Below are 26005 nucleotides of genomic sequence, written 5' to 3' on the forward strand. Positions count from 1 at the left end.
GTGAGCTCAGACCTTCCACCGTCCTGTGGCCCTTAGCTGTTTCAGTAGTAGCAGTAATGTATTGAACAGCTTACCGTGTTGACCAGATGGTGGTGCTTGCAGCTGCACCTGAGGAGAGCAGCAACGTCTCAGATTCCTACACAAAACATTCGATGTTGTTCACATATTTCAGTCACAAATGAACCCTCTAAAGCCCAGAGTTTGGAAGGACCACAAAGAGACACAAAACTACCAAAAAAAGACACGAAGCGACCTCAAAAAGACACAAAACAAACAAAAAGACACAAAACCACCACAAAAGATGTAAAACTACCACAAAAGATGTAAAACTACCACAAAAAGATGCAAAACTACCACAAAAAGACACTAAACCACCACAAAAAGACACGTCATGACAAAACCAAAATCACAAAACCACCAAAAAAAGATGCAAAACTACCATAAAAATACCCAAAACTACCACAAAAAAAAACACTAAACCACCACAAAAAAATAGTAAAACCACCACAAGAAGACGTAAAGCCACCAAAAAAGACACACAATAACCAAAAAAGATGCAAAACCACCACAAAAAGATGTAAAACTACCACAAAACCGTTCTGTGATTTCAGCTTCTTCAGTGTGAATATTTTCTGGTTTCTTTCTTCTTCAGAAAACTGAGCATGTTTGGTAAAAACAAGACATTTGAGGAAACTCTGATCCACATTTTTTAACATTTTCTGACATTTTAGAGACCAAAGAAATGGATGGATTAATCAGCAAAGACAATAATGATCAGTTTTAGTTTAGTTTTCAGTTTTTCTCTGGAGGAAACCTGTGATATAGTTCTAGTTTAATCAAGTAAAGTCTGGAATGAAGTGTTTCTTCTTCGTTCTGATCAGATGTTTGTTGATTTGAATCACTATAATGTCATTAAAAAGCAGGAGAAGCCCAACATGTTCACTGTTTTAATGCAGTAAACAAACTAACCTGCGTCTGAAAACCTGCTGCATCAAAAGGCTCTTTCAGGTTCGAATGTGAGACACAGTTACACAACTTTGCCTGTTCAGATCTTGTGATAACCGATTTGTGTGTTTGTATTTGTCCTCAGAGCCAAATACCACAAGTTGAAATACGGGACGGAGTTGAATCAGGGAGACATCAATCCTCCGAGCTACAATTCAGGTAAGACTGACTTCTCTCTCTGTTCAGTGGACGACCACAAAAGACACTAAACGACCACAAAAAGACACTAAACGACCACAAAAGACACTAAACGACCACAAAAAGACACTGAACAACCACAAAAAGACACTGAACGACCACAAAAACACACAAAACTACCACAAAAACACACAAAACATCACATAAAGACGTTAAACCACCACAAAAGACACAAAACTACTACAAAAAGACACTAAACTACCATAAAAGAAACAAAACAACCACAAAATGATCACAAAAAGACACTAAATGACCACAAAAAGACACAAAACTACCTCAAAAGACACAAAAAGACACAAAACCATTACAAAGACACAAAACCACGAAAAATAGACACAAAACTACCATAAAATAAGCAAAAAACCACAGACACTAAATCACCACAAAAGATGCAGAATTACCACAAAATGACACAAAACCACTACAAAGATGCAAAACTACCAAAAAAATGCAAAATTACCACAAAAAGACACAAACCCCCCGGATATAGACACAACGTCAGAACAAAAAAGCACTAAAATAGATGGAAGATGACCACATAAATGCACAAAACCACCCAATAGATGAAAAATTACCAGAAAAAGAGGCAAAACCATTAAAAAGAGATGCAAAATGACCTCAGAGACGCAAAACCACCAAAAGCAGACACAAATTGACCACAAAGAGACACACAACCACTGAAATAGATGCAAAGTGACTGTATAAATCCACAAAACCACCACAAAAATATGCAAAACAACCACAGAGGCACAAAAAGGTTGAGAAGAAGAGAAGGAATACCACCACAAAAAGATGCAAAAGTGACACAAAACTGCCTAACAAAGGACAGTGAAACACCACAAAGAGATGCAAAGTCACAACAAAAGACACAACACCACTGAAATAGATGCAAAGAGATGTATAAATACACAAAACTACCACAAAAAAGTCAACAAAAATAGATGCAAAACTGTAAGAAAGAGATGCAAAATGACCGCAAAGAGACACACAACCACTAGATATAGATGCAAAGTCATGACAGAAATACACAAAACCATCAAAAAGAGACACAAAATGACCTCAGACATAGAAAACCACTGAATGCAGACATGAATTGACCACAAAGAGACACACAACCACCACAGAAAGATGCAAAATTTACACTAAACTACCTAAAACAGACAAAAAAACCCCACAAAGAGATGCAAAGTCACAACAAAAAGATACAACACTCCTGAAATAGATGCACAGTTACGTGTAACTACACAAAACCACCACAAAGGATGCACAACCAGCGAAATGGACACAAAAGGACCACAAAGACACAAAACGACCACAAAGACACATAAAATCGACAGAAGTGCAAAAAAAAAAAAAAACTGACACAAAATGACTACAGACACACAACATCCATAAAAAGACGCAAAACAACTGCAGAGACACAAAATATGCGCAAAAAGATAAAAATGACTGGACTGTGACAGACTGGGGAGGTGACATCACAGTGACATCACAGTGAAAGGAGGCGCTGCTGCTTCCTGTCAGCATTGTGTACATATTGTGTACATACTGTGTAAATATTGTGTACATACTATGTACGTATTGTGTACATACTGTGTACGTATTGTGTACATACTGTGCAGGTGTGTGTGTGTGTCTGTGTGTCCAGATGACGGCGCCGACAGAGAGCTGCCCAGTCCTCCCAGCAGCAGCCATCAGCTCAGCTGGAAACAGGGACGCCAGCTGCTGAGACAGTGAGTCAAACACAATGCATCATGGGACGGCAGGTGTGTGTCTGAGGGTGTGTGTGTGTCGCACAACAAAGGACAGTGAGACTGGAGGTTAACACTCTGAATGGAAACCACACACACTAATCTACTGGGATCACTGGAAGCACTGGGAGAGCAGAGAGTGGGAAAGACATGAGAAACAGACGGTGAGTTCACTGTCTGCAATAACTGTAGGACATTCTGTGGTGAGTTCACAGTCTGTAATAACTGTAGGACATTCTGTGGTGAGTTCACTGTCTGATATAACTGTAGGACATTCTGTGGTGTGTTCACTGTCTGATATAACTGTAGGACATTCTGTGGTGAGTTCACTGTCTGATATAACTGTAGGACATTCTCTGGTGAGTTCACTGTCTGATATAACTGTAGGACATTCTGTGGTGTGTTCACTGTCTGATATAACTGTAGGACATTCTGTGGTGAGTTCACTGTCTGATATAACTGTAGGACATTCTGTGGTGAGTTCACTGTCTGATATAACTGTAGGACATTCTGTGGTGAGTTCACCGTCTGTAATAACTGTAGGACATTCTGTGGTGAGTTCACTGTCTGATATAACTGTAGGACATTCTGTGGTGAGTTCACTGTCTGATATAACTGTAGGACATTCTGTGGTGAGTTCAATATCACAACGTGTTGGCTATGTTAACGTTCCTAGAGCGTTGTCAGAGAACATATTGGTTGTTTTAACGTTCCCAGAGCGTTGTCAGAGAACGTTGTATTGTGTTAACGTTCCTAGAGCGTTGTCAGAGAGTGTGTTGGTTGTGTTAACGTTCCTAGACCGTTGTTAGAGAACGTGTTGGTTGTTTCATTGTTCCCAGAGCGTTGTCAGAGAACATTGTGTTGCGTCCTCTGGGTGTGTTTGTGCCTCAATGAATGGAGGATTGTGTTAACGTTCCCAGAGCGTTGTGTTGCATACTCTGGGTGTGTTTGTGCCTCAATGAATGGAGGATTGTGTTAACGTTCTCAGAACGTTGTGTTGCGTACTCTGGGTGTGTTTGTGCCTCAGTGAATGGAGGATTGTGTTAACGTTCCCAGAACGTTGTGTTGCGTACTCTGGGTGTGTTTGTGCCTCATTGAATGGAGGATTGTGTGGGGATGTGGTGGAGGCTGGTACTGAGGGAGGCTCTGAACAACTCTGTCTGGACGCCGTTCAGGACAAACCTCTGATGAAACGCTGCTCTCAGGTCAGCAGGTTCCTCCGGTCTGAAGGTACAGTTCGAAGGTTTCAACTTCACTTCCACCTGCTGTAGAATTAACTTCTGACTTCTTTAAAGTCATCGTTTGTTCTATGAAGTGAGTCGTTTTCAGACGGTGATGTCGTTCCATCGTCTCAGATCCTGATCAGAGTTTATTTCATTGTTATTTGGGACCCAAAAGTCAGAATATTTTTGAGAATTTCATTAGAATCAGTGGGTGTTATATTCAGGGCTCAATTTTGGACGTATTTTTAGTCATAATGGACTTTATATGGATCCTATTGACAGCTTTCACGTCGTTTACAACATATTTCAAATCAATTTGGGAAATTTCTGAGTCATTTAGGACATGATTCAAGGTGTTCGGACAGTTTTTTAGTCATGTTTCAAGATATTTGGGAACAATTTTGAGTCTTTTTGTCGAAATTTCAAATAATTTTGGACGTATTTTTAGTCACTGGACTCTTTTTGAGTCATTTTGACAGTTTTTAAGTCGTTTACAACATATTTAACACCAGTTTGGGCAATTATTGTGTCATTAAGGACATATTTCAAGTTATTTTGGACATTTAGATCATTTTTATCATTTTTTTTTGTCATTTCGAACATGTTTCAAAGTACTGTTGAAAAGGTTCAAATCATTTTTGACCAATACTGAGTAATTTTGGACATTCTGCACCATTTTTACCTTCTTTAGGTCATTTAGGACTTGTTTCAAGATATTTTGGACAGCTTTTTAGTTATTTTGGACATTTTTTTTCGTTATATTGGTCATTTTGATCATTTTTAAGTCCTTTATATTTCAAATCAATTTTGGCAGTTTTTGAGTCATTTAGGAGATGTTTTAATTTATTTGGGAATAATTTTGAGTAATTTTGTAGAAGTTTCAAAGAATTTTGGACGTATTTTTATTCATATTGGAGTCTTTTTGAGTCATTTGGACAGTTTTTAAGTTGTTTCCGACATATTTCAATTCAATTTTTTGAGTCATTTAGGACATACAGTGACATGAAAAAGTATCTGAACCCTTTGGAATTTGTCACATTTCTGCATAAAATCACCATCAAATGTGATCTGATCTTTGTTAAAATCACACAAATGAAAAAACAGTGTCTCCTTTAACTAAAACCACCCAAACATTTACAGGTTTTCATAATTTTAATGAGGATAACATGCAAACAATGACAGAAGGGGGAGGAATAAGTAACTGAACCTTCTGCCTAAGGAGACTTTGAGAGCAATTAATACCAATTTTTACCAAATAATTTAAGTCAGGGGTGTGTCCAATCACTGAGGAGTGGCTTAAAGCTGCCCTTTATAGTGATAAAACACACACCTGGTAAGAATTGTGTCTTGATGAGAAGCATTGTCAATGTGCACCATGGCTCGCTCAAAAGAGCTCTCTGAAGACCTGTGACCAAGAATTGTTGATTTGTATAAAGCTGGGAAAGGTTACAAAACCATCTCTAAAAGTCTGGATGTTCATCAATCCAGTTAGAGAAACTGTCTACAAATGGAGAGAGTTTGGCACTGTTGCTTCTCTCCCAAGGAGTGGCCGTCCACCAAAAATGACAACAAGAGTTCAGCACAGAATGCTCAGAGAGGTAAAAAAGAACCCTAGAGTGTCTGCTAAAGACTCACAGAAATCACTGGCACAGTCCAGTATCTCTGTGCATACATCGACAATATGTAAAACACTGGCCAAGAATGGTGTTCATGGGAGGACTCCACGGAGGAAGCCACTGCTGTCTAAAAAAAAACATTGCTGCACGTTTAATGTTCGCAAAAAGGCACTAGGACACTCCACAGAACTTCTAGCAAAATATTTTGTGGACTGATGAAAGGAAAGTTGAATTGTTTGGGAGGAACACACAACATCATGTATGGAGGAAAAATGGAACAGCTCACCAACATCAACACCTCATCCCCACCGTGAAGCATGGTGGAGGGAGCATCATGGTTTGGCTGTTTTACTGCCTCAGGGCCTGGACAACTTGCAATCATTAATGGAAAAATGAATTCAAAAGTTTATCAGGATGTTTTGCAGGAAAAGCTGAGGCCGTCTGTCAGACAGTTGAAGCTAAAAATAGGATGGATGCTGCAACAGGACAATGACTCAAAACACAGAAGTAAATCAACTTCAGAATGGTTTCAGAAGAACAAAATACACATTCTGGAGCGGCCAAGTCAAAGTCCTGACTTGAACCCCATTGAGATATATATTCATGCCAGACATCCCAGGAATCTGACTGAACTGCAGCAGTTTTGTAAAGAGGAATGGTCCAAGATTGATCCTGATCGATGTGCCAGACTGATCTGCAACTACAGGAAATGTCTGGTTGAAGTTATTGCTGCCAAAGGAGGGGCAACCAGATAATAAATGCGAAGGTTCAGTTACTTATTCTTCCCCCTTCTGTCATTGTTTGCATGTTATCCTCATTAAAAATATGAAAACCTGTAAATGTTTGGGTGGTTTTAGTTAAAGCAGACACTGTTTTTTTCATTTGTGTGATTTTGACAAAGATCAGATCACATTTGATGGTGATTTTATGCAGAAATGTGAGAAATTCCAAAGGGTTCAGATACTTTTTCATGCCACTGTATTTCAAGTTATTTTGGACATTTAGAGTCATTGTTACCATTTTTGAGTCATTTAGGACGTGTTTCATTGAGTAGTTGTGGCTGCAGCAACATGTCTAATGATCTGAGCTGGTTTCTGTGTCATTCTGTGTTGCCCTTTAAGGATGCAGCTTCAGTCATATAATCGTGCTGTTGTTGGTTGGAGGGTATAGCAAGGCACGGCTACTGCTGATGGATGGAGGGTTTTATGTTCAGGAATCCACTTCATTTCTCTGATTTTAGGCTGACTGCTCATAGAAATCAGCCATGATGAGCCCAAAGCCATGTTCTCATGTTAAAGCTGCTCCATGATGAAGTTTGACAACATATGTGGCCGATTTTATCTTAAAATGAGGAAAACTTACTGGAGGTTGTTCTTGTTTAGAGACTACTTAGATTTGGTTCCAGATGATAGTTAAAGTAGGTGAGGAAACTCCTAGTCTAAGGCGCGGATGTTGGATGTGTTGGTTCTAGATTTCTGAAAAACAAATTAAGAAATTAAACTTCTTATTTTTCTTCTGGTGTTGGTCTGGTTTCTAACTGGGTTAGGGTTAGACTACATGTGGGCCAGGTTTTGAACGGTGTTTTTTAACTTGGGTTTAGACTGTTTTTTAGACTGGTTTGGACATGTTTACAGGCTGGTTTTTACTTTGTTTCTCTGGTTTCCATCATTCTAACAGTCCTACTGCCAGAAGACATCTCTGACTTCTCTCTCCTTCTTCATGATGTTCTGGTTCCTCTGGGCTGCAGGACTTTAGATTAAAAATGAACCACAGTGAGTTAAAAGAAGTTAAAAACACCCAGAATCTGCTCAAAGTTGAACCAGTTTTAAAGGTTTTTCCAGAATTTGTCCTGAGCACACAGAAAAACATTTTCCAGCAGACTTGAGGCAAATTGTGGATCTGCAATAACCACAGAAGAGGCGTTTCTTGAAGACATCAGAGATCATGTTCTGGTTCTAGTAGGACAGAATTCTGGTTCTTAAAGACCTGCGTTCTGTCAGATACCTGCAGGAGGTCGGATACACCGACACCATCCTGGATGTGAAGTCCCAGCGGGTCAGGGCGCTGCTCGGTCTGACAGGAGACTCTGGAGACAAGCCTTCGGACGGGAGGACCGAGCTGATGGTCAACGGCACCGAACCGTCCTCGCTGAAGGACAGCGGCGTGGTCAGGTAGACACCCGGCCACCTGAACCCTGACCCTAAAAGCTAACCTCAACCTTAATCTTTAACCTCATCCCCTAACCCTTACCCTTAAACCTAACCCCAACCCTAATCGTAACCCTAAACCCCAACCCTAACCTTAACCCTTAATCCCAATCCTAACCCTTAAACCTAACCCTAACCCTTAAACCTAATGCCAACCGCAATGCCAACCCTAACCCTTAAACCCAACCTTAACTCTTAGCCCTAACCCCTCAAACCTAACCCTAGTCCTTAACCCTAACCCACACCAGGGTTTTTCACGTCATCCCTCAGAAGCAACACCCTGCATCTTTCCTTCCAGTAAACCTGACATGTCCGACTCGGCCACCGTGTTGGAGGCCTTCAAGTTCATCGAGAGCGCTGCAGCGGAGTTCAGCGACGAGGACGAGGACAGCGACGGGAGGGACAAAACCATCCTGGACTTGGCGGTGGTAAGAGATCTAATTCTCAACTAACTTACCAAAGTTAAATAAATAAAGACAGCGGCAATCTGGACCTCCTGGTTCCTGCCAAATAACCGGAGGTTTAATATAACATGATAGATTAGCTTCAGTGTTGTTGGATCTGAAAAAGATTTTCTCCCTGACACCTGCTGGCAGCTTTGACAGGTTGTTTTCTTTATTTAGAATGAATGCTTTCTGAATGTGTGACGTGTCAATCTGTTGGGAAAAGTATCCCAAAATAGGCTTAAAAGTGTGAAATTCACCAAAATCACTTCATGTTTTGTCCTGAAATTCTCAATAAAATGAACAGTTTGCACCAGATGCTGAAAAAAGGAGGAAATGACAACAAGGAAAAATTCAGATAGTTTTCAGGTTGAACTGCAGGCAGTGTTTCCTCAGAGAGACTGAAACGAAAACCAATAAAATAAATGCAGCAGAAACAGAAAACAGAGGAGCAAGTTGTTGGAGATCCATCCAGCATGGAGAAACATCTACAGATGATGAGCAGGTAGAGAGAAAACATGGAGAATTACTCAAAATGTTTTCAAAACAACAAAATGAGACACAAAATGACAAAAGCAAGACTCAAGATGATAAAAACGACACAACAGACTAAAACGAGACACAAAACGAGACACAATAGACTAAAATGAGACACAAAATGACAAAAACGAGACACAAAATGATAAAAATGAGAAACAAAATTACAAAAAAACAGACACAAAACGACAAAAATGAGACAAAAAAATGGAAAAAACAAGACATAAAATGACAAAACAAGACACAAAATGACAAAAACGAGACAAAATGACAAAAGCGAGACACAAAATGATAAAAACACGACACAAAATGAAAAAATGCAACACGAAACGACAAAAACAAGGCAAAAAACAACAAAAATGAGACACAAAATGACACAAAATTGTCTGGAGAGGAAACATGGGGATATTCATGTTCAAAATGACTCAAAGTTTGTCCAAAACGACATAGACTTGAAAACTCAAAAAGACACAAAAATGAGCCACATTAAGTAAAATCTTACCCACAATGAAGTAAAAATGAACCTATAATGAGGGAAAATGAGGGACAGTTACCAAAATGAGCCCAACCTCCGGGACCCGGTGTGGATGAATCTGTGTTTTCATAAATTAAAAACCGTCTTCCTGCTGACAGTCCTGCTTTTTTCCACCCAGATGGTGAAGAAGAAACAGTTGTCCACTCCGTCCTCCACCATGTCCGACCTCAGCGATGACCCCGACACCGAGGAGGCCCTGAAGGACTTCGACTTCCTGGCGAGTCCGGAAGAGTTGGATGGGTCTCCAGAGTCCAGCAGGGAGTGGGGTGAGTCGGAATAAAGGAGTTAGTGTTAATGAAGAGCAGAGACTCCACAACGACCTTTAACTCTTTGGATAATTTAAAGTGTCAAAAATAAGCTTTTATTCTTTCAGACACGTTTCCAGTTACTTTGAAGTATTTTTCAGCCATTTTAGGCAAGTTTCATGTTTTTTTTGGCCAAATTTGAATTCCTTTTGCATCTTTTTTGGTAATTTTTTCCCCATTTTTCTGTCATTTTGGACATTTTGAGTCATTTTGACAATTTCTGAGTTATTTAAGAGACATTTAAAGTTATTTGGGAACAATATTCAGTCATTTTGTAGAAGTTTCAAAGAATTTTGGATGCATTTTTAGTCATATTGGACTCTTTGAGTCATTTTGACAGTTTTTAAGTCAACATATTTCAAATTGATTTGGACAATTTTTGAATCATTTAGGAGGCATTTCAGGTTATTTTGGACAGTTTTTTAGTCATTTCAGACATGTTTCAAGGTATCGTAGAAAAGGTTCAAATCATTTTGACAAATACTGACTAATTTTGGACATTCTGCACCATTTTGACCATTTTGAGTAATTTAGGACATGTTTCAAGATATTTTGGACCTTTTTTTTAGTCATTTTGGATGATTTTTAAATAATTTTGGACGCATTTTTTTTTGTCATATTGGTCATTTTGATCATTAGTAGTACTACTCAGTACAAGGTTTTATTCGTTTCACCACCATCTCCATTTTGTTTGCTTTGAAATGATCTTCACGTTGTCACAGTTTTTATTTTACACTTCTAAAGAGCAGATCCTCACCATACGGGACCTTCATATGCGACTCTAGAAACTGAGTTTGAATTAATGAGATTAGATTTGATGTCTTTGGTGGAAACATTTCATTCATAGAGCAGAAAATTCTGCAAAGTTCAGATAGGGGTCAGCTTGAGGTTCAACGCTTCATCGTCCAGATCGCTGTTGAGCAGGTTCTCCTCACATCGTGGAGAAGCCAGACAGACAAGGTTCCCTCTGAACCATGTTCTGGGTTCGTTTCTCACATCAGCAGCCGGTTAGATGCAGTCTGTGTTTGGCTGCAGTTATGAAACAGATTTGTCATCTCTCTTCTCTCTTTCTTTTCGAGCCCACGCCACCTCCAGCTGGCCCCCGGGCCGCCAGGAGGAGGATGGGGGTCGTTCTTTCTCTCAGCTCTCGTCTCTCAATTTATTTTTGTCACCGTTAAAACAAATCCTCTCTCTGAGGTGAGCAGCTTCTCCAGCTTTAATTACTGACATAGCGCCTGATGTCAACGCTCCACACGCCTCAGTTTATCATTTACACATTACACCTACAGATCGCATCCAGTGGGCCGGATTAGACCCTCTGGTGGGCCAGTTTTGGCCCATGGGCCACTTGTTTGACACCCCTGCTCTAAAACAAAGGGAAACATTTGGAGTTGTGGCTATTTGTAGGTTACTATGCTCTGGTTTTACTGATATCAGGAGAAGTGACACCGACAGAGCAGCAGTTCATGCAAGCAGTGCCAGCATCAGTTCTGAGGATTCTCTCTGATCTTTGGGTTTATATTGTAGTTGGGAGAAGGTCAGATTTAGATTACAGAACAATATGGAGACAACTAGTCTGCTTAGTCATGTCAGAATAGAGAATATCTAATCCTGACCAGAGCAGAGAGTTCTGGTATATCTTTCCCCTACAGCGTCTGCCTGTCTGAAGACAGTTTGGGATTACATGGAAGCACTTTAGAAAAGGGAAAGAGTCATTTTTCATTCACAATGTCTCATGTTTTTCTGTATTTTTGTTGACTTGGATTCTCTCCTATGTTGATGCTCCTCACATTTCTCTCACTGTACGTTTTTATCTACCATAGTCAATTCAATTTTCAATTCAGTTTCAATTCCATTCATTTATATGATGCCAATTCCAATTCACATTGTCTCAAGATGCTTTACAGAGCCCAAATGGCCTCAACCATACTTACCATAGAAGCAACATGACATGACACCAGAGTAAATAAAAAAAATAGAAAAATGACTGTTAACTCAAAGGCAGTGTTAATTTTGTCAACGAGAACTTAAACAAAAACTTTTCGTTGACGATCCTTTTTCCGTGACTAATTTGTGAGGAGAACGTAAATTTAAGAAGCACTGACAACAAAAATTAAAACAAAATCTCTGTTCATTATCAACTGACGAGTAAAGACGTGATGAACAAGATGAAGCTGGCCGGCCGGACAATCTAGATTACAACCATCCTCTATGCCTTGGTTGTTTTTCCTTTTAACCAGTTAATTATCTTAACGATCTTAATTATCTCAGTGTATCTTTATGATTGGCACTCCCTCACCCTCACCCCCCGCCACGCAGTGATGGTGCACGTCCAGCTCTGCCACACAGAGGCCTTGGCTCCATAGCTGGGACGCAGCAATTATGACGAGTGGATTATCAACTTCACGTGCGGCTGCTACTTGTCAAGTGGGAAGAAAAAGAAGAGAAGATTTATGGACACACTTCTGTTACCTTCCAGCCGAACGAAAGACTGAGTGTATCGTTCCTAACGAGGATGGAGAGCCTTGTGGATTTAAGTTTGGCGGAAAAAACACGACAAATTTAAAAAGACACCTGAAGGCCCGCCATCCTGTAGTATCTGACAAGGTAAATATGAAAATGGAGATTGCTACGACAGCATGTGCAGTGAGTTTTAGGATTAAATTACATGTAAATCTAAGTAACCTTAAGCCAGTGGTGAAGCTGAAACTTAATATGCGGGTGTGCTTACACTATTTGAGAATAAGCTAGCAGTTAACTTAAGCTAATGTTAACTTTTTGTCTAAGCTAGCATTAATATTTTTAGCCCGCGGCTAAAAATATTAATGCGTTAATGTGTTGCTGTAGTGGAGAGAGGTATGGAGTGAATGGAGGGAGCGGTGACGGTAAGAAAGCTGTGAATCAGATAAATAACGGGTTATTAACCCCGCCAAGGAGGTTATGTTTTAACCGGCGTTTATCTCTCTGTCTGTCTGTTAGCAAGATACCTCGAAAAGTTATGAACGTAATTTCATGAAATTTTCAGGAAATATAGATTATGGCACAATGAACAGATGATAAAATTTTGTTTACGTTCTTAACTCCATGTGTTTAGACATTGTACCAGATGTTTTTTACTTGTTCTACAACGTTATGGCCTGCACTACAAAATTCTCAGCTACCCCAGCACTAGTGTAATGGTTAATGGTTGTAATCTTATTTGAGATGACTGTGTTCTTTGCTTTAGGCCGCAACTCAGATTGCTATAGTGTACTACATAGATATGATTATGAAATAATTCAGGCAGTACAAGTAACACCTTTTTTCCTCTCGGCCCTTCAGATTCCAGAGACTCTGACTGTACCTGTACTACAGAAAATGGATAGTGAAAAGGAAAAACAACAGCCAAAACAGACAACGATTCCAAACATGTTCACTTCCGCATTAAAGTACCATCCAGATAGTAAAGAACAAAAGACAAGAGAGAGAGCTCTGGCTTTGTGGATAGGTCGTTCTGGTCTTCCAGTTCGTACAGTGGAAGACAAGGACTTCATTAAAATGATGGAAGTGGTTGACAAGAGTTTTGTGATCCCCAAAAAAACAAAACGAACAACCTCATTGAGAGTACTTACAAGGATGAAAAGGAGAAGTATAAAGAGAGACTGGCTTCTGCCTTGACATTTGGACAACCAAGGGACTTAATGCTTCCTTCCTTGCTATAAGTGCATCCTATTTTTGCACTATCCTGAACAAACCTGAGCACATACTACTAAGTCTCGAACACATCTCTCATCCACATACTGCTAGTTCTATCAGAGCATGTGTTGACAAGTGCACTGAGATGGGGGATACCAGACAACAAGATCCTTACAGTGATCACAGACAATGGGAGCAACATGGTTGCTGCACTTAGACCAGAGGAGGAAGAGGTGCCTAGCTCTGCAAAAAAGGAGGAGAGGAGCAGTGACGGAGAGCAAGAGGAGGAAAGGTAAGACATTATGGAGTTAGTCTTATCACTTCAGTTCATTGTATTGTTTCATGAGAGAACATTTGTTTTACAGTAAAATACATAGAACAGAATAAAATCAGAAATACAAGACTACTCATGCAATACTTAGTGTGGTCACAAAATATTCCTGAACAGATTTATCAGTATTAGTTAATAATTAAATAATTAATTAATTAACTAATTTAATTAAATTTTGTATATCTTTGTTAGTCAAAATACTCAGATGTTGTACTTGGAGGTATGTGTACACATTTTCCATTAAATAAATAAATACTGTCTGTTTTTCAGGTATGGAGGCGTTACGGCACAAACATGCTGCTTTGTTCACACCCTACAACTGGTTGTCAACATGATCCACAAGGACGCTTCCGTTATTCGTCTGTTGGAAAAGGTAAAAGCCATTGTGAAACAGTTTCGTAGGTCTTCAGTTGCAACGGAGAAACTTCACCACCTCTGTGGACTTGCGCTAATTCCCAGCTGTGTGACAAGATGGTCCAGCACATTTCAAATGGTTTCACGCCTTCTTCAGGTGAAGGATTCTGTGGCCCAGGTTGCAGATGAGATGGGATGGGATTGTCTCCTCCCAAGTGAATGGATCAGGATAGCTGCTGTCAGAGATCTGTTGTTGCCCTTTGCTGACCACACAAAAACACTTCAGAGTGACACAGTGTCGCTGTCTTTGATTCTGCCAGCCCTACTGGATTTGATAACTCACCTCTCCCAGTTTGCTCTGGAGTCTTGTCACAGAGACATGTGTGGACTGGCAAACAAAATGAAAGCTGACCTGGAACGAAGGTTTAGCTGCTTCCTACATCCTAGTGAGGCCAGATTCTCTCCACTTGCAGCTGCAGCCTGCTTCCTTGACCCAACTGTGGCTGGAGAAACACTCATTGAACACTCAGATGATGGAGTCCAGGAGGAACTTTTGAAAGAAGCAGAAAAATACATCTTAAGTGCCACTGCCTCCATATCAGCAACACAGAGGGTGGATGAGTTGAAGAGGGATGATGGGGAGCCATCGAGGGATGTCGAAGAGGTGCCCCCAGAACGACCACGATTTAAGTTTTTGGCCACCAAGTTGTCATCCTCCCATCAGTCAAAACAACCCAAGGCCAACTGTGCTCAACAGGAAGTGAGGAAATACAAAGATGAGCTTTTGTCTCAGCAGATCCCAGATTTTCAACATGGCTTGGACTTTTGGTTGGCACAGACCTCAGTAGCGTATGTGACTTTGAAGCCTCTGGCTCTGGATTTACTTGCGATGCCTGCATCTCAGGCTTTTGCTGAACGAGTGTTCAGCATTACGGGTGACTTGACAAGGGCCTGTCGCAACAGGGCAAGGGTCATCTTGGAGAGAAGTGCCTTTCTAAAACTAAACCGGGATAAGATAGGATAAAACCAAGACACAGATTGATAATTGTTAGGCCTCTGTGCCTCACTCATGTCCCTTTTTCCTTTCTCAATGCTTTTATATTTTTCTACACTGTTTTATATGGCGTACTTTTGAAAAAGGTTTATATAAATAGTGAAAACGGGTTTTGCACAGTTAAACGGTTTGTTATTTTGATGGCCCATTAATTTCCTTATAACAAATACTGATTAGTAAAAGTGGGCATGCAGTTAAGTTTTGATGCCTTTTAACAAACACTGAATTAAAATGGGTGTGTGATTAAATGTGCTGGCTAGGTTTTGATGCCCTTGTAAGAAAATACTAAATTAAAATGGGCATAACAGTTAAGCTGTTATGATCTTCTTTTGATGTCATAACCCTTTGAACCCGATGCAGGGTCAAAAGTCTCCCGGATTCATTCTCCATGTCATGAAGTGTGGTTATCTCTCCGGTGGAGAAATTCTTCTTCAGGCTCGCTCCATGTTATGCCATATATGGTATTTTGAGCATGTGCTAGACAGTCGGTCAGTCAGTCATGGCACATACTGTTTCAAGTCAGTGTACATTCTTGGAGGACTGCTCAGATGTAAGTTTTTCTTTTTACAGCCTGAGTAAATATTTGACTACATTTGTGACAGATAACTGTAGATAAAATGTATTTAGGTCCAGGTTACATCGAGGAGTTAGGGTTGAGCAGTTAGCCTAGCCTAGCCTAGCCTAGCCGGAGCACTCCAGCCGGTCCAGTTTAGCCATGCCATTTAGCCAAGACACAAATGTGAAACTTTGTGTGTTCATGTGCACCTGAAAACTTTATTGTGTTTTCCACTCTGTTTATACAGAGCATAGCTGGTCCCAGCTCTTCAGCTGAGAGTGCACGAGTGAGGCTTCCGGAAGCACAAGAAGAGGTGGGTGGTGGTGGTGGTAGTGACCGAGAAGCTCTGCCACAGAGTCAAGCAGAATCTGTTGGGTCCTCTGACGTTGAAGCTCAGACTCAGGCCGAGAGATTGAGTAAAATTGGATCTTACTGGCGTGAGAATCCATCCGCCCATGGCAGAAGAAGACAGGATAGCATTCTGCAGAGCCATCCAGAACCTGCATCCACAGCTGTTACACGAAAGACGCCTGGAAGATGTTGATGACTGATGACATCATTGACAAGGTTGTAAAATAGCAGTAAAGTAGCAGAGCAGCTCCCTCGCTGCGATCTATTGAAAGTCATCCCTTGATCCAAGCTTTTATGTCTGGCCGAAAGAGCGCGGGCGCTGGGCCCCCTCCAGCCCGACACGACCGCCGGCCGGGACGCCGGGGTACCAGGGGCCCAGAGGCAGAGACAGTGAGGGAGGGAGAGGGAGAGAGAGAGAGAAGGAAAGGGAGAAAAAAGAGAAATCTCTCCTCGAGTGAAAGACGGGGCCATGGAGGAAGAGAGAGAAAATCTGCCCCTGAGTGTGAGACGGGGCCGTGGAGGAAGAACTTCTCTCCAAGCGAGAGCCCGCCACATCATCACACCATGGCCGCAAAGGGGTGGGCGGGTGGGTGGGTGGGGTAGGAATACCAGGGGCACAAAGAGTGACTTAGGAAGCTAAGACTGACTCGGGACACCAGCGGCACGGAGGACTGCAGGGCTACCAGGGGCACGGAGAATGCTCAAGGGGTACCAGGGGCGTGAAGAAGCTCCGGGCGGGAGGAATACCAGGGGCACGGAGGGCTGCAGGGCTACCAGGGGCACGGAGAATGCTCCAGAGGTACCAGGGGCGCGAAGAAGCTCCGGGCGGGAGGAATACCAGGGGCACGGAGAGCTGCAGGGCTACCAGGGGCACAGAGAATGCTCCAGGGGTACCAGGGGCGCAAAGAAGCTCCGGGGTACCAGGGGCACGAATAGTGAGTTGGGATTGCTGGCTCTGCATGGCTCGTGATGAGGGGGTTAGGGTTGGAGTTAGGGTTAGGGTTAGCCCCTGGAGGGTGGGGGGGGGCTTAATTGTGGGTGAGCAGGCTGCAAGGGAGAGCTGGGTCGAGCCACGGGCCCGGCCCGGCCCCCGGCCTTCAGCCTAACCCCAACGCCCTGCTCTCTGCATGGCAGGGGGCCCAAACAACCCAAGACCCAACAACCCCCCGACCCTGGCCAACCGGCCGGCCAGCATGCCCGTGCATGGCTGCATGGCAACCCCGGCCGAGACCGGGGTGCAAAGCGTGGCTTTAGGGTGAACGGACACAGATGGGCTGGCGCCCGCCGAATGTGGCTGGAGGAATGATCATGTCGTCTGGAGAGGCAACCGCTGCCTGAGCGGGATGCGGCTGCCACCATTGTGGGGTGGGTGGGCCGCCAAACCCAGCAACGGGCTCCATGGTCGGGCAACTGGGGAAGATGGGGCATCTCGGTCTCGCCGCTGAGAACCAGACACTGTCCACGGGAGGTGCAGAGGGGGGCCACCCCGCGACCCTTCCCTCAGTCGGGTCGCAGTGTAGAGGCGGGCCTGAATGGGCTGGAGGAACCATCCACCAGTAGCACCCAGCGCTCTGGCTGAGGCCGGCAGAGGCCCTCCGATGGCAGGCCACGAATGCCAGTCGGTCGGATGCAAAGTTTGGGAAGCCGCCGGGCCAGCCCTGGCACGAGTGAAGCTGAAGGGTCGGTGTCCCTTTCTGTGTCTGTGGGTGATCAGGGTCAAACGGAGAGCCGGGTAGAGCCAGGATGTCACGGAGAGCAGGGGGCTCCTGCCGTTGTGGGAGCTCCAGCCATGAGTGGCATTTTCCATGCTGCCGAGAGCTGGGCCAGCCTTGGCACGGGTGAAGCTGAAGCGTCGGAGTCCCTTTTTTTGTCTGTGCATCAAAGGGTTAAGAAGATTGGAGTTTTACTCTTGTCGGTTGTAAGTGGTCTGTTCAGATATACAGAAAATAAATAAGATCTTGTGAAGAACATGGTTATGTATTGCACTTTTTCTGACAGGCCTGAGACATTTTTTATTATGCAAGAGTAATATGGTACATTGTTAGTTTAGATGATTAAACACATAGTTGTAGGTATGCTTACAATGGAGTTTGTACCATGACAAACATCCTTTTGCAAAATCTATTACAGTATAGCAAAATTGTCAAAAGACGAAAATAAGGCTAAAAATGAGACTAAAACTAAAACTTATTTCCATGGACTAAATTTTAACTAAAACTAAATAAAACTACAAGACTAAAATGTGACATTAACTAAATCCAGTCTTTGGTGAGTGACTAAGACTAAAATTAAATTTTAAAATTCTTGTCAAAATGAACACTGCTCAAAGGTGATGCAGGAATCCCTCGTAGATGGTTTTAAAATGACACCAGACACTAATTAGAAACCCTCTAAAATTAGATTAGATCAAACGTTTTGCAGATGATGTTCGATTGTATGTTTTTAGTATTGATCGTGAAAAGTCTTTTTTTTTCCAGTGTCGTGGCTAAAAGATACAACTATCGGTCAAAACAGGCTCATGGTTTTTTTTACTCTTCTGGATAAATGTGTTCGATACTCATGCTCGATCCAATCAGAGAGGCGTGCTCCATTTTTTCTTCTGTAAATAAGCTGAAAATAATCTGAAAAAAACACAGCCAGGACTTTTAAAAGTTCCGATTCATGTTTCTCAGCCAAAACCACTTTGAGGACTAAAGAGACGAGGGTTTATTCATTCTGTTCTGTTAAAAAATTTCAGGTTTTATTCCGATTCTTTCCCTCTTTGGTTCATTTCTCTTGTTTTCTTCTTTGCTGTTCCTCGTTTTTATGTGAACTGTAGTCACACATTCACTGCTGAGAAACACCAAATGGCACTTCTTGTTTTGTGTCAGATATTATATTTTTGGCTTTTGTTTAAGGGTTGAAAGGTAGGACATGTGTTTGGAACGTTAAACCTTCTACTGCAGTTGTCTAGATGAGTTTTCAGGTCGTCCAGCAGCTTCTTTACCCACCTTCCTCCTCCTCCTCTTCTTTCTGTTGGCCTGTAGAGAAGGAAGACCAGCCTCCTCTGGGGGACCTGGCCTGGGACGTTGACCAGGGACTCATCGCCCAGCTCAAGGAGCAGTACCGGAAGGAACGCAAGGGCAAGAAGGGGGTGAAGAGTAAGTCCTCTCTGCTGTCGTTCAATTATCTACCGACATTAATCAGCTTCAGATCCATATTTCTACTAAAATAGAGTCTTTGGTCCACATTTCACCAACTTTTGAGGCTCTAACATCAGTAGAATCTGATGGGTTAAAGTTGGACCAGACAAGGTTCCAGTTTTTACATGTTTAGACTAAATGTTGACATGGACTAACTTTAACAACATATGAGGATTATTGCACTTCAACAAATATGGTGAATTATCATCACCGTCTCTGTTCAGCATTCATTTAAAGTATATGTATGAGTTCAACATGAAGCAGTTCTGCACATAGAACACCAATGTCTAGACCTCTATGAACATCTAGACCCCATAAAACACCAACATGTAGACCTCTATGAACACCAACTTCTAGACCTCTATGAACACCTAGTACTCTATGAACACCTAGACCTCTATGAACATCAATGTCTAGACCCTATGAACATCTAGACCTCTATGTACATCTAGACCTCTGTGAACATCTAGACCCCATAAAACACCAACATGTAGACCTCTATGAAGACCAACATCTAGACCTCTATGAACACCTAGACCTCTATGAACACCTAGACCCCTATGAACATCTAGACCTCTATGAACACGAACGTCTAGACCTCTATGTACATCTAGACCTCAATGTACATCTAGACCTCTATGAACATCTAGACCTCTATGAACACCAACATCTAGACGTCTATGAACATCTCGACCTCTATGAACATCTAGACCTCTATGAACACCAACATCTAGACCTCTATGAACACCAACATCTAGACCTCCATGAACACCAACATCTAGACCTCTATGAACACCAACATATAGATGTCTATGAACATCTAGATCTCTATGAACATCTAGACCTCTATGAACACCAACATCTAGACCTCTATGAACATCTAGATCTCTATGAACATCTAGACCTCTATGAACATTTAGACCTCTATGAACATCTGGACCTCCAAAAACACCAGGTTCTGGTTCCTACCAGTGAGTCCACATTAACATTTACACTGAACATCTAAAAACTGGAACCTTGTCAAACATTCCACACATCAAATTCTACTGATGTCAAAGTTTTTCACTTTCTCCAAACTTTAAGGGTAAATAATTAAAAGTTTGTCCTCTTCTGGAGCCTTTCAATCATTTGGATCTGTTGGAACAGAATGACTTGAAACTGAAATTTGTCCAAAATGATCCAAAATAAGCTGAATCTGAAATCACTGAAAATTGTTTAAAATGACTCAGTTTGTCCAAAGCGACTGAGAACGGTTCAAAATGGCTGAAAAATGATCTGAAAGACTTAAAAAAAATAGTCCAAAACAACTTCAAATCTGTCCAAAATTATCCAAATGGACTCATTCTGGTAAATATCTAAAAACTGGAACCTTGTCTGGTCAAACTTTAACACATCAGAGTCTACTGATGTTAGAGCCTCAACAGTTGGTAAAATGTCCCCCAAAGACTGTATTTTAGTAGAAATATGGATCCATCCATAGATATACATTTACATGAACTTTATGGAGACACTAAACCAGTATTGCTTTAAAGTTGTGAACATTTTTGTGTTTTAAAATACCAGTAGTCAAGGAAAGTGTCTTGTTCTTGAGCCATTTGATTATTCAGATCGGCTGAGTCATGTCCTCACCACATTTCACGGCTGTCGGAGTTCATTTTCTGGAGACATTGAACCTTTAAATTGCTTTCTAAGTTCTTTCTGAGGGTGAAAATCTGCTCTGAAGATATTTAAATTTCTCACTACTGAGCGGAGCAGTGGTGAAATTGGCGAAGAAGAAACTCTTTATTTGGTTTCTCTGCTCTGTCTGATTTTTATTCCTCGGAGGGCTTTAAAAGGGTTTTTGTGTCACTCTCTGTAAAACCTCCCTCCTTCTTGTCTCTGTGTCCTCGTTCTTTTCTGGTTTTGTCTTTTTTGAGTAAAGCCTCAAGCCTTGTTTTCTCAAACATAAACTGAAAACCCGTCTTTACTTAAAACACGTCCTGGGTGAAGAAGATCTTAACAGGACAGTAGAAACGCCTGAAGAACCACACTGAGGAGTGAGATTTATTAATGGAATATTTCTTATTTTCTCCTCAACACTGACATCTGTTCAGGTCGTCCAGGTCATGGTGATCTTTAGTGTTTCATGAAAAATCAAAGACTGGAGGTTGAATCTCCTCGTGACATGGAGCTAAAAGTACAACCAGTAACTTCTAATTCAACATTATCTGTAAACTCAACCTGAGGAGGCAGAATTCCATCATTCTGACCAGTTCAAGCTTCATCTAAGACTCTAAAAGGGACAGGGTTGACCTGAATTAAAGATATCTGGAAGTAGAATTAAACTGTAGACATCTCAGATTGAACCTACAACCAGTAGGAAGCAGCAGGAACAAGCAGGAACCAGCAGCAACCAGCAGGAACCAGTAGGAACCAGTAGGAACCATAGATACCTGCAATGAGGAACACATGAAAGGTAAAAGTTTAGTCTCTGCAGCTCCACGAACGTCCCAAAGCAGCAGATGTTTCTGTATTTTAGTGTAAAAACTTAGTAACTGGCTTCATGAGGTGGATTGAGCTGTCTGAGTTTCAAATAGGACTGTTTGTTTCTTCAAAATCATTCAGAAACTGTCCAGGATGTCTCAACGTTTGACTAGAATGACTCCAAATTAATAATAATAATAATAATAATAATAATAATGGATTAGATTTATATAGTGCTTTTCAAGGCACTCAAAGCCGTACAATGGATCCATTATTCATTCACTCACACATTCTCACTGTGGTGGTGGTAAACTACATTTGTACCCACAGCTGCCCTGGGGCAGACCGACGGAAGCGTGGTTGACAATCCACGCCTACGGCCCCTCCGACCACCACCAACATTCCTACTCCAGTGTGAGTAGCAGCACTGGAGGCCAGGTGGGTAAACTGTCTTGCCCAAGGACACAACGGCACATGACTAGGACAGAGCGGGAATCGAACCGCCGACCCTTCGATCATTGGACGACCTGCTCTACCACCTGAGCCACAGCCGCCAAATTAATACTTAATGACTCAAAATGTGTCTTAAAATCATGCAAAATTTGTCCTAAAGGACTCTACATTTGTCTAAAATTATTCAAAACTTGTCCAGAATGACATTAAATGGATCCTAAATTACTGTCAGCTTCTCCAGAACAACAAAAACATTCTGAAATGGCTTTGTCCAGAATGGCTCTAAATTTATCCTAAATTCTTCAAAAATTGTCTAGAATGATTAAATTTGGTTAAATTAATACTTAATGACTAAAAATTTGTCTTGACATGAGTCAAAATTGGTCTAGAATCACAAAAACTTTCCAAAACATATCAAAATTTGTCCAAAATGTCTCAGAATTTGTCCAGAATGACTCTAAATGGATCCTAAATTACCCACAATTTCTGCAGAAGAACAAAAACGTTCTAAAATTTCTCCAGAATGTCTCTAAATTTGCCACAAAAAAACATTCAAAAATTGTCCAGAATGATTAAATTACATTAAATTAATACCTAATGACTTAAAATGTGTCTTAAAATCATGGAAAATTTGTCTAGATCTAGATTCACAAAAACATTCTAAAATGACTGAATTTGTCCTGAATACCAGAACGTATCTTCACATCTTCACAAGTTCTGTTGTTCCTCTGGTTCTATTGTTCCTCTGGTTCTTTAGTTCCTCTAGTTCTATTGTTGTTCCTCTGGTTCTATAGTTCCGCTGGTTCTATTGTTGTTCCTATGGTTCTATAGTTCCTCTGGTTCTATTGTTGTTCCTCTGGTTCTATAGTTCCTGTGGTTCTATAGTTCTTGTGGTTCTATAGTTCCCCTGGTTCTATAGTTCCTCTGGTTCTATTGTTGTTCCTCTGGTTCTTTAGTAACTCTGGTTTTATAGTTCCTCCGGTTCTATTGTTGCTCCTCTGGTTCTATAGTTCCTCTGGTCTATTGTTGTTGCTCTGGTTCTATAGTTCCTCTGGTTCTATTGTTGTTCCTCTGGTTGTATAGTTCCTCTGGTTGTATAGTTCCTCTGGTTCTATTGTTGTCCCTCTGGTTGTATAGTTCCTCTGGTTGTATAGTTCCTCTGGCTCTATTGTTCCTCTGGTTCTATAGTTCCCCTGGTTTTTTAGTTCCTCTGGTTCCATAGTTCCCCTGGTTCTATAGTTCCCCTGGTTCTGTAGTTCCCCTGGCTGTCCCTCTGGTTTTTTAGTTCCTCTGGTTCTATAGTTCCTCTGGTTCTATAGTTCCTCTGGTTCTATTGTTGTTCCTCTAGTTCTATAGTTCCCCTGGTTCTTCAGTTCTTCTGGTTCTATTGTTGTTCCTCTGGTTGTATAGTTCCTCTGGTTGTATAGTTCCTTTGGTTCTATAGTTCCTCTGGTTTTATAGTTCCACTGGTTGTATAGTTCCTCTGGTTCTATAGTTTCTCTGGTTCTATAGTTCCTCTGGTTCTACAGTGCTTTTTATCCTCCCGTTTCCTCATGACTTCTTCGTCTCTTCCATCCTCCAGGACCGAACCGGTCCAAGCTGCAGGACATGTTGGCCAACCTGCGTGACGCCGAGGATCTTCCCTCCGTGACGCCGACTGTGATTCCGCCCTCTCGGCCCAGCGTTTCCCGGCTTGGCGAGCAGGAAGTGGGCCGCCCCGACGATGGTAGCCGCCTGCCCTCTCAGCCCGTTGGTCCGCCTTCCTCAGCAGCTCTGAGTAAACATTGGGCTTTCCGTTTGGTTCCACAGAGGCAGCCACGTTCCTGCCGTTGGCGGGGAAGTCCTTCATCCTGGGCCGAGTGGACGAGGCAGTCTCCAACGAGCTGGGACTGGGAGAACTGGCCAGACTGACCGTCACCAACGAGGCCGACAACCTGGCCTACGACGTGAGTGGTCAACGAGGAAGTTACTGATCTCTCTTTGGACCAATCAGAATCATCGTGGCTCCATTTGGACCAGTCAGATTTTGAATCAAAAGGGTTCAAACCCTGTCCTGAATTAGATAAACATGAAACAAAATGACATAAAAGGGTTCACAGTAACTTGAAAATTGTCCAAATTTATTTTTAAAAAAATCTCTAAAATAACTCAAAAATAATTCAATTAATTTCATAACCAACTTTGATCATCAGTATTATGAGATGTATCCTAGTGTGAATGGTTTAGAGTGCTGGAAACAATCATTGGTACCTGGATGTGTTTCTGTTGTGTTTGTCCACAATGAGCCAAAAAAATTACCAAAATACCTCCAACTTATTCAGATTTTTTCAAAATCTTCCCATAATGACTGTAAAACTGTCCATACCTGAATACCTGAAACTTTTCTGAAATTTAACGAAAACTTGTCAAAGTGGTTGAAAATGACTAGAAAATTCACTAAAAACACACAAAACTGTCCACAAATGTTCTCAACATGTCTGAAAATGAGTTAAAAATAAAGCAACATTACCAAAAAGTGTCCACAGTGACTGGAAGATTGTTCAAACTGAACCAGAAATTTACCAGAATACCTCCAACATATCCAAGTTGCCTTGAAAGCTTCCTCAAATGACAACAGAATTCCTCAAAATACCCAAGATTTATCCAAAATATACTGAAAAATCATCCAAAATGACTCAAAAATAGAAGAAAATGACTCATAATTTCACTTAAATAACAAAAATCTGTTCTGAAGGATTCAAACTGTCCTGAACTAGTCAAAGATGAGCTACGATTACAACAAAGGGTTCACAATAACTTGAAATTTTTTCAAAATTATCCAAAAAACAATTACCCAATTAATTTTATAATCAACTTTGATCATCAGTATTATGGGATGTATCATAGCGTGAACAGTAAAACTGCTGCAGTTGTAGTAGGATACATCCCATAATACTGATGATCAAAGCTGGTTCTAGAGAAAATGAACAGAAATGGAATGCTCTAAGTGAGACTAAACTTAAAGACTGGAAGCAAGAAAGGAGAACATCCCCTGGAGAAAGTTCTAGAGAAGACCTACCGACAACTGGAGAAAGTTCTAGAGTAGACCTACCGACAACTGTAGAAAGTTCTAGAGTAGACCTACTGACAACTGGAGAAAGTTCTAGAGTAGACCTACCGACAACTGTAGAAAGTTCTAGAGTAGACCTACCGACAGCTGTCCAGTTGTCGGTAGGTCTACTCTAGAACTTTCTAAGGGGGACGTTCTCCTCTATAGACTTCAAGGACGTGGAACTCTGGAAATATTCCCAGTATGAAGATAGAACTCTAATCATTAATAAAGTTATGGTTCTGAGGAGGTTCTGGGGGGAACCTTTGTCCAGATTTGGTTGACTCTAGATGGAATTTAAACGGTTCCTTCCTCAGATCACCAACAACAAAGACGCTCTGAGGAAAACCTGGAACCCCAAGTTCACCCTGCGGAGCCACTTTGACTCGGTCCGGAGTTTGGCGTTCCACCCGGTGGAGCCAGTTCTGGTCACGGCCTCCGAGGATCAAACCCTCAAACTGTGGAACCTGCAGAAGATGGCGCCAGCCAAAAAGTGAGACTTTACTGTTTGATATAATCTGAAGAAGTGTTGGATCATTATTTCAGTGTTTTGTTGGTTCTTTACCCTCAGCTGGTTCCAGACTCACCCTGTGATTAATTAGGTTTAAAACATGAAACATTTTATGTACAGATGGTAGAAAAGATTGTTTTTATACTACTTTAATTTTAAGTAAAATG

The 26005-nt window shown here is 41.5% G+C and overlaps 2 protein-coding genes across 4 annotated transcripts in view; both read left to right on the top strand.

The window, feature by feature from the left end:
- Nucleotides 1-26005, top strand: part of LOC111563079 (striatin-like) — a 47687-nt gene that overhangs the window by 10199 nt on the left and 11483 nt on the right. For 2 of the 3 annotated variants that reach the window (XM_023261975.3, XM_055009566.1), the window contains 9 exons: nt 1091-1164; nt 2852-2936; nt 7794-7964; nt 8299-8428; nt 9634-9781; nt 19168-19281; nt 23822-23965; nt 24049-24185; nt 25645-25820. In XM_023261975.3, the coding sequence (XP_023117743.1) occupies nt 1091-1164; nt 2852-2936; nt 7794-7964; nt 8299-8428; nt 9634-9781; nt 19168-19281; nt 23822-23965; nt 24049-24185; nt 25645-25820 (1179 nt within the window). Of the gene's footprint in view, nt 1-1090; nt 1165-2851; nt 2937-2965; nt 3119-7793; nt 7965-8298; nt 8429-9633; nt 9782-19167; nt 19282-23821; nt 23966-24048; nt 24186-25644; nt 25821-26005 lie in introns of those variants that run through there. The other variant, XM_023261976.3, reaches the window with a different exon arrangement.
- On the top strand, nt 9788-16031 carry LOC118469729 (uncharacterized). The gene is made up of 2 exons (XM_035944326.2): nt 9788-13787; nt 14097-16031. The coding sequence occupies exons 1-2, from the start codon at nt 13696-13698 to the stop codon at nt 15202-15204; spliced, it is 1200 nt and encodes a 399-aa protein (XP_035800219.1). The 5' UTR covers nt 9788-13695; the 3' UTR covers nt 15205-16031.

Source organism: Amphiprion ocellaris, chromosome 4 (genome assembly GCF_022539595.1).
Source record: "Amphiprion ocellaris isolate individual 3 ecotype Okinawa chromosome 4, ASM2253959v1, whole genome shotgun sequence".
NCBI lineage: Eukaryota > Metazoa > Chordata > Actinopteri > Pomacentridae > Amphiprion > Amphiprion ocellaris.

Coding starts and splice junctions, on each gene's coding strand:
- LOC118469729 (XM_035944326.2), top strand. CDS start 13,696: ATGGTTGCTGCACTTAGACCAGAGGAGGAAGAGGTGCCTAGCTCTGCA. Junction 13,788..14,096: donor GGAGAGCAAGAGGAGGAAAG/GTAAGACATTAT, acceptor TCTGTTTTTCAG/GTATGGAGGCGTTACGGCAC.